This window comes from Eschscholzia californica, unplaced genomic scaffold (genome assembly GCF_041429995.1).
Source record: "Eschscholzia californica isolate CP2 unplaced genomic scaffold, dmEscCali1.0.p SCAF_6, whole genome shotgun sequence".
In the NCBI taxonomy this organism is placed as follows: domain Eukaryota; kingdom Viridiplantae; phylum Streptophyta; class Magnoliopsida; order Ranunculales; family Papaveraceae; genus Eschscholzia; species Eschscholzia californica.
The window spans coordinates 35,539,977-35,559,733 of NW_028238483.1; the positions used below are offsets into that span (position 1 = coordinate 35,539,977).

Here is a 19,757-nt window from a genome sequence, read left to right on the forward strand (position 1 = left end):
TTCAGAGTCTAAATTGATTAGAGAAGTAAAAAAGAGACGAGTACTGAAACAACTACCTCATGACATGTCTAGAAAATCTTCAATTAGGGTTAGAAATGGTGGAAGAACACCTCTTATATGAAGTGGAGATTGAGGGAGATTCAAGGGTCATGATGACCCTCTTATCGGACGGCTCTGAATCAATCCCGTGGCGCATAAAACATGAGGTCCAGCTGTTGCGTGTTAAAGCGAGAGAAAGAAGGGTGAAGTTCCGTTATTGCCCTCGGAGTGCCAATTCGGCCCCTCATGATTTGGCTTTTGAAGAATTGGTCCATGAAGACTGATTTAATTATATTGTGTTGTTAATTTTTAGTCTCTTACTTTTGTAATAGACTTTTATTGATATATGGTATCAAAGGTTCAAAAAAAAAAAAAATTGTCTAACCTCATCTTTCGTTGTCTCCAACAAGAGTAAATTAGTTGATAGTTTTAGCTGAAGAATCCAGAGATAGAACAATACAGTGATACTGAGTCTTTTTATGTATTTTTTTTTCGAAGGATTTAAACATTGTACAGAATAATTTTAACCAGTTGATAAACTGAAAAAAATCCCTAAAATGTTGGGATTATTTCTCATCCATAATATATTCTGGAGCCCGTTTCAACTTTACATCTTCCTGGGATTTGAACAAGAAAATCTTATATCCACCTGTGACATTTTCAGAACTATTTTTTTTTTAGCAAAACCATACTTTCATTCATTAGCGATAACAATTACAAAGTTACATGGTTAATAATCCTTATTTCTCTCCTCTGAAAACTTCATGAGAGTTACATAAATAGGACTTTCAAATGCAAAGTGCCTCATGAAGGAAAAGAAATTAACACGACACTGACTCAAAGAAAAGACCCTAAAGGCCGACAAAAGGAGATCCTGAAGATCTGTGAATAAAGTTATGTGATATACTCAAACATTGTTCATTTTACATTGCAAGTTGAGAATAAAAACCTAATTTTGGTTTATTTCTTAGTATTCAAAAGTCATGAAAAGATATTTTAAGTGAAAATGTATTAACAAATTGTTGGCATAATCAAAGAAGCCTGATATTCGTTTGATAGATAATGACAAAAAGAAGAGAATTATAGATCGAACTCCTCGAGGATAGTTACAGATGTGTGTTTATTTGAGATCTTATAGTCAATACAAGTAGTTTTTCTTACTTAATTTTTTTTATTAACTACCTTGAAATTGTGCTCCTACCAAAATAAATTTACGGCATGGCCACTGGCTGTTAGTCCACTCTAATGTATTGCAAGCGTTGTATAGACATCAAAATATTATTCGATCGTCTGGTTAATCAATATTATATCATTAATACCCCTAAACCAAATTTCCTACAATAATATTATGTTGTGATTTTTTTCTTTGTTGATGTGAAAATAATGTAGTGATTCCCTAATTTTTTAACTATGGTTTCGAGATCCTAATTTATAGGAGTCCTGAAGTATTTTTGATAATTAAATTATTGGTTTCAGTAAAAAATGTCAATCCATCAAATACATATATATATATATATATATATATATATATAGTTGGCACGATGAGGATCCGGATCAGGTAAGTATTTGAATGAAACATTGTTATTATAAATAGAGAATGATAATCACTCTGTTTTCTCACCAATCCAAGGAATAGTCGACAATGGCTAATCATTTTTATCTTTGTCTTGTCTTCTTGATTGTCTTTTCGGCTTCACGTAAGTAGCTTCTCTTAATCTCTTTCATGTTATTTAGAAATTTATCGAATGAAGAGTCGACAATGGCTAATAATTTTAATCTTTGTCTTGTCTTTTTGATTGTCTTCTCGGCTTCACGATCTGTGCAACTTCTTCAGGACACCATTTATACTAGTATAGGGTCTTGAAAGCAAAAAAATGTTATTGGAATTAGACCTCAATTGCCTTTACCTTACTATTATACTTCAACAAAAATTTAGAATATTTTCCTAATTTTAGTTGGGCCGATTCCCTCATAGTGAAAGGTTGTCTATAACCTAAACTTGGGTGAGGTGTGTCTATTAATTAATTAGAGTTGTCCTTGTTCACCTCAATAATGTAATTTTGTGGTATTTTGTTGCAGAGATGGTGGAGTAGGTAGAAGGTTGTACTTGGGAGGATGGGGGTCCTATAGATTTCTGTGATATATATTCTACTGCTCCATGTTTTATTCCATGCTCTCTATCATCCCACTTTACAACCAGTTTTCTTCCCTAGAAGTCCTAGATTTGCAAACCTTTTCCGAGCAAGGTTCTTGGGCTTTCTCAAGCCCATCAAAAATTATTGAGACACCTCAAGAAACCCACAAAATAATGCCCCAACCCAAACCAACTCAACATCCCCTTAGGAACCAAACCTCTAGTAAACTTATTGATCCTCTTCATGCTAAACCCCTCAACTCTATCAAACCTGTTACTGTGATCTCTGGCTGGGGTTGGAAACTCAAAAAGGCACCAATGTTGAAACCCTTTAGGGACAGAAGAAGAGCTGTTCAAATTCAATCCCTCAAATACTACATCACTCACCTCCATGAGACGGATCCATACAAAAACAGTAAACCATTTTTCGACCCCATTAACCCCTCAGAACCTATCATATATAGGGAACCCGACCACATCTCATCCATCCTCCACCATGAATGTCATAAATACACCAAAGCCACTTGCATCAATCGTATCGAACCCACTACATGTTCCCCTCCATAAAAAAATAATATACAGTTACTCACCCTCCTTCCTTGTACCTCTAAAACAGAATTAAACATAACCAACATTTCCACACCCTCTAATAATATAGCCAAAACCCAACCACAACCACCAGATACACAACTTATTTCTCCAGTTACAATGAGATTCGATGAGGATGTTGTTGGTCTCAATGGATTTTAATGTCCTATCATGGAACATCAGGGGAATGGGTGTAACACCCCTATTTTCTTGATATACCAAATTGGATGGAAATAATAAAAGTCTAGGTCAGTTTTGTTTAGATGAAATACTGGTGGGTTTAAAAACCCTATTTCTCTTCACTTTTGAGGAAACCCTATAGAAAAGAAAGAGGGTGCAGCCGCTCCTTAGTGATGGGAGGAGGAATAAAGAAGAAAAGTGATGGAAATAGAGTTCTCTAGTGAGAGAACAAGCCATGGTTGTGGTCTTAAAGTCATCTAACGCGAAAAGAGGTAGATTTCCTATCTCCTAATTTTTTTTGTAGGCTCTTTCAATTTATTCCATGATAGGTATAGTATTGTTAATCACATGAAAGAACGATTAAATGGCTTAGAGACTAGTTTTATCTAGAATTTCATAAAACATATAGAGAGGACAGTATTTTAGTCTAAATTCAACTTACATCTGGTATTGATATATGAAGAATCTCGGTGTGATTCTTATATTTTTGGAAAGGTCTGTTTGTCTACTTTCTACTAGTTCAAACGGTTAGTTAATCCGAGTTCCGAGTGAAGAGTTACGATAGTTTTCGTACAAGGTGTCAGAACAGTGTCTACTGCAGTCAGTTTATATTAAAATTAAATCTGGTGTAGATATATAATGAATCTAAGTGTTATTCTTATATTTTTGGAAAGGTATGTTTGTCTAATTTCTATTAATTCAAACGGTTCGTTAATCCGAGTTCCGAGTGAAGAGTTACGATAGTTTTCGTACAAGGTGTCAGAACAATGTCTACTGCACGTCAATTCATATTAAAATTAAATCTGGTGTAGATATATAATTAATCTAAGTTTGATTCTTATATGGTTGGAAATGTCTGTTCGTCTACTTTTTAGTAGTTCAAACGGTTCATTCATCCGATTTTCGAGTGAGAAGTTATGATTGTTTTCGTACAAAGTGTCAGAACAGTCTCCGATGGACGAATTTATTGAGATAATTCACATGGTTTCTGTTCTTTAGGCAATGTATCTCCTAGGTAGATACCTTTTAGTGGTGAGCCTATGTTTGTTAATTAATATTTTTATTTGTTTGTTTGAGATTGGGATCCACGTGAGGATCTACTATAAGCATCATCCCTTCTGACTTGTCATGTGTTGTTGACTTGAATTGTTTGGTGAGTTTGTTTGTAAGTCTTGATAAGAGTCAATGTTTGTTGTGTATTGGTCTGAGATACCTGAACAAGAGTTTGATGATTGTGTCTTTCGACATAATGTGGTTGTCGACGTACATGTCAAGTTTGTGGCCATAAAGGTTTACCTTAGTTAAAGGCATGATATTTTTTATCTGCTGAAAAAAAAAAAGATCGTTGTATTATCAGGGTTAGTATTAGATTAAAATAATACGAGAACCGGAAAACCTAATAATTAATCAAATGACATAAATTATTAGTTTCGAGAGGGATTGGATAAAACTGATATATTATGTTAGTATTCACCGTTAAATTTCAGATAATGCCAATAATGAATATGAATGCAATGCTTCCTTGATTGGGGATTGAGCTTGCCTACCCGAGACTTATGTTTGAGGAAATCTACTGCAGTTGGGTTTTAACTCAGCTATTTTGTTTTTCAGGTAATTATTGTGCACTCATGGTAGGTGTTGCTCGTGGATCCAGTTTGAAGGTCTCAAATCTTTGATTTCAAGGCGGTTAGCTTGAAATTTGGGATTTGGGGCGCTACAATGAGCAAGTTGGGCAGGCTAGCATCCATTAATACCATTGTCAAGCAAGAAAATGCAGCTGTTTTATGTATTCAAGAAACCAAAAAGGAAAAAATTTCTCAAAGCAATATTCGTAATATCTGGGGGAACAACTCTATGCAATGGCTACACGTTCCTGCTATTGGCTCGGCAGGGGGCATTCTTACCACCTGGAATCCTGAAAAATTCGAGCTAGAATCATCAATCTCTCAATCTCATTCTCTTACTACTATTGGCATGATCAAAGAACACAACTTCCTGGTGATGATCTCAAATATTTATGGTCCTACAGGCAAGAATAACAAGAAGAAGTTGTGGCAGGAATTAGAACACATCCTAAGCTTGAATGAGTTCCCATGGTTGATTATTGGCGATTTTAATGTCATCAGATTTGTGGTAGAAAAGAACAAAAACAGTGTTATCACTAAACATATGGAGCGTTTTAACAACTTTATTAACTCCAATGGGTTATCGGATTACTCCATGAATGGAGGCACTTTTACCTGGTCGAATGGTCAAAAAGATCCCACCTTGAGCAAGATTGATCGAGTCCTTAGTAATCAAGCCTGGTGTCAACTCTTCCCACAAACTACCCTTCATATGCTCACCCGTTCTGTTTCAGATCACTCTCCATTATCTCTTTTATCGAATGGTCTCACACCACAACCTCACCCATTCAGATTTGATAACTTTTGGCTTAACCATGATTCATTCTATGAATTAATGGAAGAATCATGGTCTTCTTTCTATTTTGCAGGTTCAGCCAGTTTCTCCTTCGCTAAAAAATTACAAGCTCTCAAACCCATCCTTAAAAAGTGGGCCAGAGACAAATTCAACAATATGGAGGACAAATACAAATCTCTAAATGAAGACATTGCTTATATCAATAACTTGGAAGAAAGTAGCTAGAAGATTATCTGAGGAGGAAATGAATGATAGGAATTCATTGATTATCAACACCAACAAAGTGGCAGCTGATTTAGAAGTTAAATGGCACCAGAGGGCCAAAACAATTTGGATAGCTGATGGGGACAAGAATACCAAGTATTACCACCTCATTGCTAATCACAAGAAGAAGAAGGGCTTGATAAAATCAATTCAAATTGACTCAGTTACAAAAACAGACCCAGAGGAAATTAACCAAGCATTTGTTTTATTCTTCTCCCAACTTTTTTCAGCCCCAACTAGCTCTCCTAACTGGCAGGACCTGCCTCTCCTTCCCTCTCTCACTGACACAGAAGCCACATCTCTTGAGAAGCCGATTCAAATTGAAGAAATCTATTCAGTGATCACAAGTCTTAAATCAGGGAAAGCCCCGGGTCCGGATGGGTATACAAATGAATTCTACAAGAATACATGGGAGATTATCAACATCACCATCATGATTGCAGAGTATAACAATGTGGGATTTCTACATTGGAGACATAATTGCACTTTCATCTCTCTGGTTCCTAAGAAAGAGATCACTAATCACCCTAAAGACTTCCGGCCGATTAGTCTTATAAATGGCGTCCACAAAATCTTCAATAAGGCTCTTTCGAATAGGCTCAAACCCTTTCTCAGCAAGCTAACTTCTGATACACAAGGTGCATTCGTAGCCAATAGACAGGTTTTAGACTCTATTCTCATAGCTTCGGAGGTGATAGAGTCAGCAACCAAATCAAAATCTTCGGGTTTGATATTCAAGATTGACATTGAGAAGGCCTTCGACAATGTGCGATGGGACTCAATTGACGTAGTATTACAGAAGATGGGATTTAAATGGAGATGGAGGAGATGGGTCAAACAAGGTATGAAATCAGCACACTTTTCAATACTAATCAATGGAAAATCGAATGGCTTCTTCCAAAGCTTCAAGGGTCTGAGGCAAGGGGATCCCTTATCCCCTTTCATATTCATACTAGTTGGGGAAATCTTCTCTATGTTAATGAAAGAAGCTCAGGTTGTGAACAAGATTCATGGGCTAAGGGTCAAAGAACACGGAACCGAGATAACCCACTTACAGTTCGCTGACGATACTATAGTTTTTCTACAAGCTAATATTGAACAAGTCCGAGCTGTAAATGTAATTCTCCATCGCTTTGAAGCTTTAACAGGTCTCCGCATCAACAGAGACAAGACTTCAGTTATAGGTGTTAATACGGAACCTGAATTGCTAGAAGAAATCAAAGGCATTATTCATTGTCGTCAAGAGACCCTTCCTTTCTCTTACTTGGGTCTTCCTCTTGGGAAATCTCCCAAATGCAAGTCTTTCTGGGATCCGGTCATTGATAAAATTCAAAAGAGATTGGCTACGTGGAAATGCAAATACTTATCTAAAGGAGGGCGAATGGTTCTTATCAAAAGTACATTAACAGCCATTCCGATATACTATCTCACGTTATTCTTGATGCCAGTCTCTATCAGTAAGAAGGTTGATCGTATTATCAGGAACTTTTTATGGGGAACAACTACAAATAAAAGAAAATATCACTGGGTAGCTTGGTCTAAAATCAAAATCAGCAAGAAATCAGGTGGACTTGGTATTAAAAACTTGGCATTGATGAACAAAGCACTTATTGGCAAATGGGTTTGGAGGTATGGACAAGAACCTCATAGCTTTTGGAGGAAGATAATTGATGAAAAATATAAGGGAGGTGCTGCCCCGTGGTTCCCAAGCGACCAAATAACATCCAAAAATGCTGGCCCGTGGAGAAGAATATCTTCCCTGACCCCTATTATCATGAAGAAAACCAAACTAGAGATCAATAGAGGTCGTCAGCTTAGCTTTTGGTTGGACGACTGGACGGGCAGAGGGTCTTTTAAGTCTAGATTTCCTACTCTATGGAGAGCTACCAAGAAGAAATTTGCATCTATAGAGGATAATTTGGGTGGCGCTTTCGTCAATGATTCATGGAATCTTCATTTTTCTCGGCCAATTAGAACATCAGAGATTAATCCCCTTACTTCTCTCCTTGAGTCCACAACGGAAGCTTCATCTTCCCTCAATTCCTCGATTGACTCACGTAAGTGGCTCCCTTCGAACCATGGTTTCTCGGTCAAATCTTTATATTTAGAGCTAGAACATCAAGTTGCATCCTCACAACAACCAGTTGCAAGTTGGATTTGGAACAAATGTATTCCTTCGAAAGTCTCTTTTCTTCTCTGGGCTATCATCTATAAAGCTGCTCCAACCATGGACAAGATTATTCGAAGAGGCTTTATAACTCCAAACAACTGCTCTTTGTGCAAGTCCAATTGTGAATCATCTGATCACCTATTCCTTAATTGCACCTTCACTTCTAAGATTTGGCAAGCTTTAATCCCCTCTCATGATACAAACAGTAGCACTCAATCAATCTCCAACTTCTTAATAGAATGGAAACCAAAGAAAGTAACAGATAGAAAATCCTTCCTCCATCTTTGTACCCCTCCGGCAATCATTTGGGTCATATGGTTAGAGCGTAATTATAGAGTTATGGAGATAGAAAGTGACAGAGAAGCTACACGGGATAATATCATCATTCAAGCTAAGAGCCTAATTCACTATTGGGCAACCAATCAACTATGGAGCAAGTCGACCCCTTTTAGCCAATACATTAGGAATTGGGATGCTTTATCTAGGCTATAAGCCTAATGTATCTATATTTTCTTGTCTTTTGTCTGTGTATTGGATGGTTAGCCATCTAGGCTTCTGCCATTGCATTGTTTTTTCATTAATGATACTATTTTATCTTCTCCAAAAAAAAAATGTTTTATTCCATGCTTTGAAAAATATGGACTATCTGTTACAGATTTTAGTTGTCTTGCATCCTTTGAAGGGGAAGAACTCAAGTTTAGTTGTGGCTGCTGCAACTAGGAACCTCCTTTTCCGTCGATGTTTTCGCCTCACTAGTTCTCTTTCAATAAATAGGGCTGATATTACCAAGACTTACCATTGTATGCAAGTTTTTTCAGCTTGTTTTATGTAATAAGTATTTTCTTTTGTTTTATCATCCTTTGTGCCTGTGGTTTCAAATACCTACATAAATCAGTTAAGGAGATAAAGGAACGGGGTAATTCCTAATCCTCCTTCAACTAATCTGTTAGAATCCTAGCTAGCTAGAGTTGCTTATTCCTCCTTCGACTGATCTGTCAACACACCATAGCTTTGCATATCGACCAAACATGCATTCTTGATCGGTAAACATTCAACATGGTAATCATGTCCACAATTTATCAACTTCGTCCCCATTCTTGTGCTCTTCCTGCAATAACTTACAAATTGTTTCAAATCGTCCGCTAAAAAGAAATTTTTTTATGTGAGAATAGTCTCAAATGGAAAAAGACTATCTAGTAACAAAAATATAATGTCTAGGTCTTCCTTACTCATTGAAATTTGATTTTGAATTGGATGACTATATAACACTAGGGAGAGAATAGTCATGAGTTCGTAACAGGAGAGCAAAATAGTTCCTATTTTAATAATGATTAAATAGCTTTTTTTTGTTGAACTTAATGATTAAATAGCTTTGATACTTAACCTTTAAAGCTTTGTCTTTCCCCTTAGGGCAAGTCCCTGACCATGCATGACATAGTGTTGCTTCACATATATACTCAAGCCTGTTAATAAATCCGAATATTCGACATCCGATCGCAACCATATTCGAATTTTAAAAGTATATTCGAAATCTCGGATATCGGATATCGGATACGGATACACTAATATTCGATCCAATAAATATCCGTATCCGATAAGTAATATAAAAAAATAAAAAATAAAAAATAAAAGATAAAAGATTTATTCATAATAATATACAAAATGTATGTTTAAGAATTATTATTCAAATCTAATGGTTAAAAATTTAAAGAACAAATCTAAAGTTTTCTTAAAGTTTTGGATATTGGGTATTATCCGATATCCGTTAATATCATCGGATATTGACTTATAATATCCGTCGGATAACTATCCGATCAGATAAGTTACCGTTTACAGACCTATATATACTATATATTGATGAAAAAGCCTCAATGCTTCAGCATTTGCAAGTTGAGCGCTAGGCACCCGATAAAATTAAGTCGCAGTCGCATGTATAACAAAAATTGAAGGCCAAACAAAACTAAGCATTGTGTTCTCTCACAAATCCAAAGAAGAGTCTACCATCGCTAATCATTTTTATCTTTGTCTTCTCTTCTTGATTGTGTTCTCTGCTTCACGTAAGTAGCTTCTCTTTCATGTTATTTAGAAATTTATCAAGTGTTCGTTAATTATTTGCTAATCTAAATTTTGAACTACTAGTATAGGTTGGAAATGAATAATAGGGTTTTACACGAGCATATAAAGATAACGATAAAAGGGCTTAATGTCCTTTAGGTTTACGATATGTGCATCACACCATCTTTACTAGTATAGTGTCATGAAATTTTATTTCAATAAGTCGGAGAAAAAATGTTCTTGCAAAAAGAAGTCAATTGCCTCTACTTCTTAGTGTTCTTCAACAAAAATTTAGAATATTTTCCTAATTTTAGTTGGGTCATTTGAAAATAGAAATCTATTATTACTATTAGAGGCTGGTTTGACTTCACGGGCATTCGAGAAGTTATTTATAATTTAGAATATTTTTTACCTTAGAGGTCAAGGATTCGGGACACACCCTCAACATTTCGAAAAAATAAACTATACAGCCAGTCGGGCATCTGCGAGAGTACCCTCAAACTCACGGTCAAAGTTTTGCCTATAACCTAAACTTAGGGGGAGGGGTGTCTATTAATTAATTAGAGTTGTCCTTGTTCACCTCAATATTGTGGTTTTGTGGTATTCTGTTGCAGAGATGGTGGAGGTAGAAGGTTGTACTTGGGTGGATGTGGGTCCTATAGATTAAGGTGGCCAATACGCGGACAACCGTTTTTCTTATATGGACAACTATTTTCGAGTCCGATGTGAGTCAACTATGCTTGACTTAGTTGACTTTGATTTAATAAGGGGACGACTCCATAAAGTCTTAAATACTAATAATTAGTAACTTGTGGACTACTAACAAAAATAATAGTTAAAGATTGAAAACCTAAATTGTCTTCTTCTTCTTCATCTTCTTCCTTCTTCTTAGTTTTATTCTTCTTTCTTCACTTCTACTAAAAGCAAACTGTAGTTTCTACCATTTTTTTTTATCAAACCCTAGATGGATGAAGAAGACAAAATCCCTCAATCTACACCTGAAGAAGTTTTTCCGGGCGTTCTATAATAAGCATTAATGACATTGATGAGGTAAAACATAACATAACTTGCGACGAAAATCTGGCAAAATCGGACAATTTTCCAGATTTTCGTAGCAACTTAGCTTCTGTTATGCCGTATTTTCGGAGAAAACCGGCGAAAATATTGCATAACAGAAGCTAAGTTACGACGAAAATCTGGCAAGTTTTCTGATTATGCCAGATTTTCGTCGCAAGTGATGTTCTGTTATGCCATATTTTTGCACAACCCGAATTACCAGATTCATCTTCCTCTTCACCATCGTTTTCAGAGTCGGAACCAACAGATCCATCTTCGTCTTCCACATCTTCTCTAATTTTCTCTGCCATCAGTACCATCTTCTTCTTAATGGTTGGTTTTAGAGTTTTAGGGTTCTAACCTTTGTCTTTGGGGAGATTCTATGACAACTCCCTTGCCTTTGTTTGATGCCATAACCACCAATGCTTCTCCAAGGAGTTTCTCTCTCTAGAAATTTGGGTGATGATGAAGAACAAGTAATAGAAGAGATGAAGACTAAACTAACCTAGGGTTTATGGAGAAAGAGAGAGGTCATCAAATAATACATCTGATTCTAAGAGGACTTGAGTGAAAATAATAGAGAGTTGTCCCCTTAGAAACTTATGTCCATATAAAAATTTAATTTTTTTGCGTTGTCCACATAAGATAGTTGTCCATATTTTTCAAAGCATGGAATAAAACATTTTTTTGGGTTGATGTTCCGCCTCAGTAGCTTTCTTTCAATAAAATGGATTGATAAAACAAAGACCTACCATTTTATGCAAGTTTTTTGAGCTTCTTGTTTTATGTAATAAGTATTTTCTTTTCAACCTTTGTGGCTTTGAAGTTTCCGTTTGTAATTTTCTTTCAATGAAGTGGGTTGATAAAGCGTACTCCTCCTGTTCGAACCGGAGTTTGAATGAAAATAGCCTACCATTTTATGCAATTTCTTTGTAGTTGTTGTTTTATGTATTTATATTTTTGTTCTTTGTGGTTTTGGTTCAAATATCTATCATCCTGTTTGGAAGTTAGTTGGCCTATTTATTTTTGGATTAATTGATAAACCAAGTTGGATGATTTTAGGGCATCCATTATGGAAGAAGAAGACATTCCTAATCGGCTCAATAGTTGTTCTCGCCACAAATTTGTGACAAAAAAGAAAGAATAGTCCCTCTAGTTGGGTGGGCGGCCGGTGGTTCTCTAGTTCTCTTTTCTTATAACAAATGTCAATCTTTCTGTTAAACAAAAACAGAGTTCAATCACTTTAGGTTTCTTTCTATCTGATAAATCAGAAAAAAAAAAAAAAAAACTTATCTTCTCTCGAGTAATTGAGAAACAATTTTTTTATATTCTTCAATTCTCCAAGTACAACAATAACTTGAAACAACTTTGCAGCACTTTGTGACAAGTTTGCAACATCGTGCAACAGCTTTGCAAAAAATATTGGGTATTTAACCAAACATAATACAAATAATTAGATTTTAACAAAAAAATATAAATTTTGAGTTTTTAACTAAAAAATATAACTTGTCTTTTGACTAAGAAAAGTTTAAAATTGGGTCTTCGACTCACTTTCCTGTAACAAATGTCCGAGTCGATGATACTTTTGTTCTTAAGACAATTTACACCTTCTATATTAGTACCAACAGTAATGTTGTATGTCACCTAGGATAAAACGGATTATTTATCATGTTAAAGATGACACCTCTTAATTTTGATTGTCTGTCGAACTTTATAAGCAACACGAACTTCTGAAAAATGATCCTTAAACTCTAATGCGTGAAATTGAATACTCAGGAAATGCTAACAATTGATGTATTTGTTTGCTAGATTCTCGTAGTACTTATAGGAGTATTGGCAACACTTCATACGGGTTTGCCTTTAGAAGAATGGATGTTTCCAACAGTCACACTTGACTGTAGGGTTGCGGATGTAGTTTCGTCCATTAGATTTCACGCATCTATCTAGATCCAGTGCCTCGAACACCTATCGTTAGATCCGTAACAGATCTATATTAAGAAGCACCAAGCATCTTAGTCATCGGAACCTTTAAATCCATTGATTACATCTTCACTGTCTGATCAAATCTCTGATCTTAAAAAACGAATGGCGCCTTATCGCTCTTCGTGGTGATGCAAAGTGTGTGTGCCTCTAAAGTGCCCTAAACCCCCAAACAATCACGCGCGCTTTTACGACTTGCGTGAAGCAAAGAACCTTATCGTCTATAGGGATATAATATTAGCACATCACAAGGTCTAAGGAAGGTTCACTTACCTTATTTTTCCAAATTGGTACTAATAATAAAACCATTTGCATGGTAGTTAATCATTTCATGATATCCCGGGTGAATCAATGATAACTCATTCATATAAAATCGGATTTTGACAAACTTTAAGTCTAAATTCAAGAGTTCAAGAGTTCGGCGAGACGAATCAAATCGTTTGTCTTGCTTCTGATTTGGACCACGTTTGATTGACCAAATTGATCAAAAACTGATCCGGTTTCAACATATAGATGGCCAAAAAAAAAAATTACGAAGAATAGCTGGTATAAAGTTACTAAAAGTCTTCAAACGACTTCAGCAAACCATCAACTTCTTAACAGGAGAGCAAAATAGGTCCTACTTTAGTAAATATTTAATAACTTAAATACTGAACCTTTGATGTATTGTCTTTCCCTTTAGGGCAAGTCCCTAACCATGCATGACATAGTGCTGCTTAACATATATACTACAGATTGATGAAAAAGCCTCAATGCTTCATCATTCGGTGGTATGGCACCCGATAAAAATTCAAAATGGACGAGTAGCACAATTCAGTAATTTCAAGTACAGTACGACGCAGTCGCATGTGTAACAAAAATTGTTCAGTGGGATGAGAAAGATCGTGTGCATAAGATAGAGGTAAAGGGCTAAAGGCAGAGAGCTTTAATAAAGAGCCTGCTGCAACCTGGAGTAAAATGCAGGCTTTTCTTAGGCAGAAGCACCATGTAAGAAAAGGAAAGTTATAGTTGAGGAATCTAGAGATAGAACAATATAGCGATACTGAGTCTTTTTATATATTTTTTCGAAGGATTTAAACATTATACAGAATAATTGTAACCAGTTGATAAACTGAAAAAATCCCTAAAAATGTTGGGATTATTTCTCATCCATATTATATTCTGGAGCTAGTTTCAACTTTACACATCTTCCTGGGATTTGAACAAGAATATCTACCTGTGTGATTGTAACTGCATCTCAGTAGGAGTCCACTGTACAACATCACCGGAGATCGACAACGTCAAACTTCAATTTAGGGTTCATATACACATGGGAACAATGCTCGTAGATAGGGCTACCATCAGAAGGCTCCTCGTGGGGATGAAAGCCACGCTGTTGACAATTCCGGATCAATGAGACACCCCCAGGATCAGATAGATGGAATATGCCATGTTGTCTACAAGTATCACAAACAAAATTAAATTTCTTCAGAGAATTTAGACCCTATACATAGTGAGTTGAACTGTTCATAAGTAGTCAAGATCCGAGTGCAAGCCAATTTGATGATAAAAAATATTATCTTTGAAGTTCGGAAGTGCTCTTCACAAGCTAAAATTTAAAAAGCTTCTGTTGTCTAGAGAGGGCCTCAGTAGTTCAGGATATATTTGTTATCGATCTCCACTAAACTTGAGATTCTCAACCGATATTTGTACTCAGGCAGATATGTCAAAGCCATCCACACCGTAGGTCTATCTAGTATCAACCCAGTTGTCTTACGGGTTAAACAACAGTCGAGGCATACGCCTTCACATGCATCTAAAAGAGTAACTGTTCTTTTCCATACTGATTCATTACCGTATATTTCTGTCATTGTGTGCTTAATCACTAAGAACAAAAAGTTGTGTTACAAACTTGGACCACTAATTGTCTTTTTCAGTTTCTTTATGTGTAATATATATTTTGAGGTTTTCCAAATCGGTTTATAACGTTTATCAAATATGAACGCTAAATTTTCAACACTTGATGTCTTTTCCTTTTATCACCCAAATCATTGTGTTGGAGATCGAAAGTGCATGTAGCAGTGATATCTATACTAAAGAGTCTACCTGGATGTATCCGTGGGAGCCATAACAATTGCAATTGCTTCAGGTAACATTATCTAATAAATAAACCACACAAATACCTTGTATTAGAGACTAATAATAGTGAAGCAACTAACATAAAATGAAACAAGAAGACATGTAAACAAGAATAATATTCAAAAGACATTTTGTTATACACAAATACACGTATAAATATATGATTTCTAAAATAGCTTTGTGTACTCTTGCTTGTAGGACAGAGATTTCACAGAAGACCGGCCATTACGAATTCAAGTAAAGACTACCACTCACAAAACCTAACCAACAGTTCCAACATTGGATGTAGACGCAAAATTTAATGGACACCCACCATCACATGGCATATATCCATGCCTAAAAATGGATATAAGGTAAATATATTTAATATAATATGAGGAATTACTAAATAAATGAATATGATTATAATAAACCAAAAAGAACTTCTATGAACTGATGGAAGTTACACAATTCTTTTTTCTACCATATCGAAGTGTATAACGCAAACTAAACCTAAATAACGTCCTATCATCTACCTAAAAATTTAGTTTTCTTCCAGTTAAGATCATACAGCTGGAATCATCAAATAAGCTTCAGATTACCACATATAGCTAGAGATAGTGATCCAATAATCACCTGGTACGAGTAATGTGTGTGAAGATCAACTGATGACATGAAGCACGTCTGTGAGGGATGCGTCTGAAAGTGAAATCAGGAATTGCAGCATGTGAGTATAGGTAGAGTGATGATGATCATATCTGAGACTGAAAGATCACATCAAAAAAATAAAAGAGATCCTGGTTTTTGTGTATCTTAGTTTAGTTCTAGTTATCTACTTATTTTGCTGTAAATATCTTGTACAGTTTCACAAGTCAAAGGAGTTCAATGTTGGCCAATTCGTACTTCTAAAAGGTCCATATTGTAGCATATGTAACAAATTTTTGCACCATTAACTAAGAATAACAAGGATTAGAAATTGATTTGATATGTTGAAACATTAGAAAAACAAAGAACGGTTGCAAGTTAAATGTTCATGCTTACATGAATCCATCCAAGAGGGAAAAGAGAGAGCTTATCTTGAACATCAAAAATTTCTTCTTCATTCATTGTCTGGCACTGCAGAATTGCAAACACGTCAATCTTGAAGCATGACAACATAAAATATGCATATAGCATGAAATAAAAGCTGAAACATGCGAATACATAATAGCATTACACTTAAGATACTCACTTACTCTTATATATTTTGGGCGAAAAGAAAAAGTTGGAATATCTCTGTCTTCTCGAGACTTCACAGTTAATTGGGAACCATTTTCTCTACTTAATTATATTTTTTGGGACTTCTGTAAATATAAACTCTGTGTACCTAATTTTTTATTAAATTAATATTCAAAAAAATCCTTAAACTAGTTGCTCCATGGGAACCAGAGAATGAGAGAAGTATGTATGTCTCTTTACTCTCTTCTATTTTACAGTTTATTTTATTTTTGAGATTAGACAAGTCGGGAGAATGATGAACTACCTTACCTTGATGGAAGTCTAGATAACATTATAACCAAGAAACTAGAATAAAACGAAGATTAGTGAAAGAAAGAAGAAGGGAAAAAGTAGCATACAGAATCTGATGTTGACTCTTGCTTTGGAATAATTAGGGTTGTAATGTGGAAAACCCTGTTTTTCTGCAATTGATTGCAATAGTTAGAACATAAATAGCCTTAAATCTCAAGTCCTTCGCCAGCTTATATGGTTAGTCCTACTTACTAGTGAACCTGCAAGAACTCCACAAGTTTCTAAATTTTTCTTTGTATTTGCTTGCGCCAATCTGAGGAAGTCCTCCATCATCTTTACAGGCTGAAACAAAAAATTTAAGGAAAAAATATTGTAAGGAATTACATTACTTACTGGATAGATTTAAGAATATAAGTGGCAGTGAGAGTCTCACAATGTGTAAATGCTGATAAGAATTAGAGTTTGATACGCCTTCCTGCATAGAATTCGCCGGCCCAGGTCTTGGATCAGCAACTCTCGATGGAGATATTGGAAGATGATCCTGCTTTATCTCAGCAAGAACTGGAGGAGGAGATGGTTGTCTTATGTTCAACTGAAATAACTCTTCACTTATGTCTAAATTAGAACATGATTCCTCCGTAGAACCTAACCATCGACCATCATCCAGGGCCCGAACCAAATCCATCGTAGATTTATCAGTTCCAAGATCACCATCTTTTCCAGTTGAATGAATATTTTGTCCGCTGTCATAAAGGCTACATCCAATTGACTTTAGAAAGAAACGTTACAAGGTAATACATTTCAAAGAGAAATTTAACATGTTCATTGAAAATCAGCCCTTTGGGATGAGGGATGGAGAAAACATGCAAATTAACATAAACCACATGTAATAGAAGTTGAATATGAGATCCTGACCCTGAAATATCTAATGGAGTTAAGTCAGCATTGCTTGGATAGTGGACCTGTATTATATAATATAAGATAGAAGTAATCAGTAGTCAATGGCACGTCCAGTACCCTTCAGGAAAAAAAAACATTACCGGACTATTACCTTCACTGCAGTAGTAGGTCCTAGCCAGTCTCCCCGAAGACCATTTGGGCCTAAAATTGAGTGTCTAGATAATGTCTCTTCTTTTGGAGGAGGTAAGCTAAAAGATCTGCAGACAAAAAGAAGAACGACTAAGACAAGCTATTTGCGAGCATGTTTGATGAATGTAAGTTTAGCTTTTGTTACTGCTTCTCATGTCCATGCACTTTAGAGAAACAATTAGATTAAATTCATTGCTTGTGCTTTAACTAAGAGGGGATGCATATTATGTATTGCAATGTACATACAACTTTTGTAGTTGCTTTTCAATCTGCATGGTGTTCGACGGAAAGACATTGTTGTGTTTCACTGATAACTGAGTTATGGTTCTGCCAGATGCCTGGACCTAAATGAAAAGAATGAATAGAGTTTCGAATCAAAACGTGAAAAAAGAAACAAGAAAAAGTGAAACAAACAAAACAATTGAACTCTTCTTCCAACAAAAGAGCGAAGTATTTGAGCTCTTGAGTAACAACATTATAAGGTAAGAGTAAACTTTTAGAGAAATCGATGATATTTGAGGAAAGGAATAACCATTTTGCAACTTCAAAGCAATGTGGACAAGTAAATTTGGACCAAATATGTGTTGAGGAGAAGTTAAATGAAAACATACCTGTTTATTATATGGGGTAGATGGAATTTGCTTCTTACTGGACGACACGGGTTCCAAAGAATAAGAAGACGAGTTATATGATATTCTCCCTGGGTGACCACGTTGAGCTTCGAAATAAGCTCTATTCAGTTCATCAACACGGCGATAAACATCAGTCTTTAAGGATTCCAACTCTGTAATGACATCCAAAAGTTTCTGAAAGCCATCAAAGATCCAGAAATGAGCAAGTCAGAACAGTTGTTGATGATTAAACATCTTAACAGAGGAACCACACAAGTATGTATTTGTCTATTTACCTTCCTATAGAATGTTCTTTCTTTTGAACATACGACCTGGTAATCTCGATGAAGTGGAATCGTTTCAGATACCAAGCTGTAAAGGTAAAGAATATCTCAAAAAGAAATTCATACTGCAGATTTATTTACTTTAATCTAGTATCCAAAACGACAAAAAGCTTCTGCCTTTCTTACCTTGAAAACCTCAGAAGTATAATATATAAGTCTATAAGATTCTTCTCCCCTCGATAAATACTAGCCTGAATAGAGAAAACACATCATTTTAAGTAATAAAAATCATTACCAAGAGAACGTTGAAGTAAAATTCTGCAGCTGAGTGCATTTCAGTATCTATAACTACCCATAAAGTGCAATCGATAACTAGTACTGAATCCATTAAACTGTACATTTATAAGCGAGGAGATTCTTGTTGTGGTGGTACTGTGAAGGAAGTAACCATGTCCTCAAACCTAATCTCTATTCTAAAGGGTTTCATTAGAACTTAACTCGTAATACTCCTAAATACAAAATTCCTTTTAAGTTAGTAATCCTTTGTATTCGACGTTACCACCATATAGAGTACCTAGCGAAAAATGCAGTCACCATTCGAACACTAATTAGGAAACTGGAGCTCAACTGGCAAACACCAAACAAACTCTTCAACTCCAAAAACCAATGGGGGGAGATACAAAATTAAGCTCAAATAACTTGTAGTATATGAATAATCATGATGCCCTATTACTAAAAATAAACAGAACATTAATTCTCAAAGCCTTATACCCTAATTTGTGATCCGTTCAAATGCGATTCAGCTAATTCTACTGTAATTGGATTCAATGTCTTGATGTAATTAAGTACTAGTTGTTAAATCTATTTGCCCTAATTAAAATTAAACACAAACAATCAGTGGAACTTGATAATCAATCACACAGAGAGAGAGAAAGAGAGAGAGAGAGAGGTTACTTGTTTGAGAAGATTATCGGCGATCCGATAATAATAGTGGAGGGGGAATTTGTTGTCGACAACGACTGGCCTAGCCATGGCGCTAATGTTGATCGGACGATCGAGTGGCTTCATTATTTCCGGCGCTTTCTTCCCGGCAATGATTAACCTCTTCTAGTGAGGATTAAAAAACAAGCAAGCCTTCAAAAAGGTGTCCTGACTACTGATGGATCTTGATTATTCATGGGCTCATGGCGTGTTTATGTCGACATAAACATTGTTTTTCTGGTTTAAAACTCCACGTGCTGGGCTGATATCGATTGTCTTACGTCTCAATGTGTAATGCG

The 19,757-nt window shown here is 35.7% G+C and overlaps 1 protein-coding gene across 3 annotated transcripts; it reads right to left on the bottom strand.

The window, feature by feature from the left end:
• Positions 1–488: 488 nt before the first annotated feature.
• On the bottom strand, positions 489–19,744 carry LOC147534114 (AMSH-like ubiquitin thioesterase 3). 3 transcript variants are annotated; one of them, XM_086647719.1, is made up of 15 exons: positions 19,432–19,663; positions 18,664–18,728; positions 18,490–18,565; positions 18,194–18,388; positions 17,829–17,926; positions 17,545–17,650; positions 17,409–17,455; positions 16,927–17,248; positions 16,746–16,835; positions 16,601–16,663; positions 16,026–16,100; positions 15,621–15,683; positions 14,973–15,025; positions 14,104–14,323; positions 489–688 (listed from the first exon to the last, which is right to left on the bottom strand). In XM_086647719.1, exons 1-14 carry the CDS (start codon positions 19,543–19,545, stop codon positions 14,149–14,151), a joined length of 1,542 nt encoding a protein of 513 aa, XP_086503845.1. In that variant the 5' UTR covers positions 19,546–19,663; the 3' UTR covers positions 489–688; positions 14,104–14,148. The 3 variants fall into 3 exon arrangements, with proteins under 3 accessions (XP_086503845.1, XP_086503847.1, XP_086503846.1); XM_086647721.1 differs by having other exon boundaries at positions 16,927–17,236; positions 19,432–19,645; XM_086647720.1 differs by lacking the exon at positions 489–688 and having other exon boundaries at positions 13,912–14,323; positions 16,927–17,236; positions 19,432–19,744.
• Positions 19,745–19,757: the final 13 nt, after the last annotated feature.

Bases quoted from the DNA above. Each gene is read 5' to 3' on its own strand.
- LOC147534114 (XM_086647719.1), bottom strand. From the start codon at position 19,545: ATGAAGCCACTCGATCGTCCGATCAACATTAGCGCCATGGCTAGGCCA. The intron at 17,927-18,193 runs GTATGTTTTCAT...CTTTTCATTTAG, and splicing joins CTACCCCATATAATAAACAG to GTCCAGGCATCTGGCAGAAC. The intron at 14,324-14,972 runs GTAGACTCTTTA...TGATACTTGTAG, and splicing joins GCTCCCACGGATACATCCAG to ACAACATGGCATATTCCATC.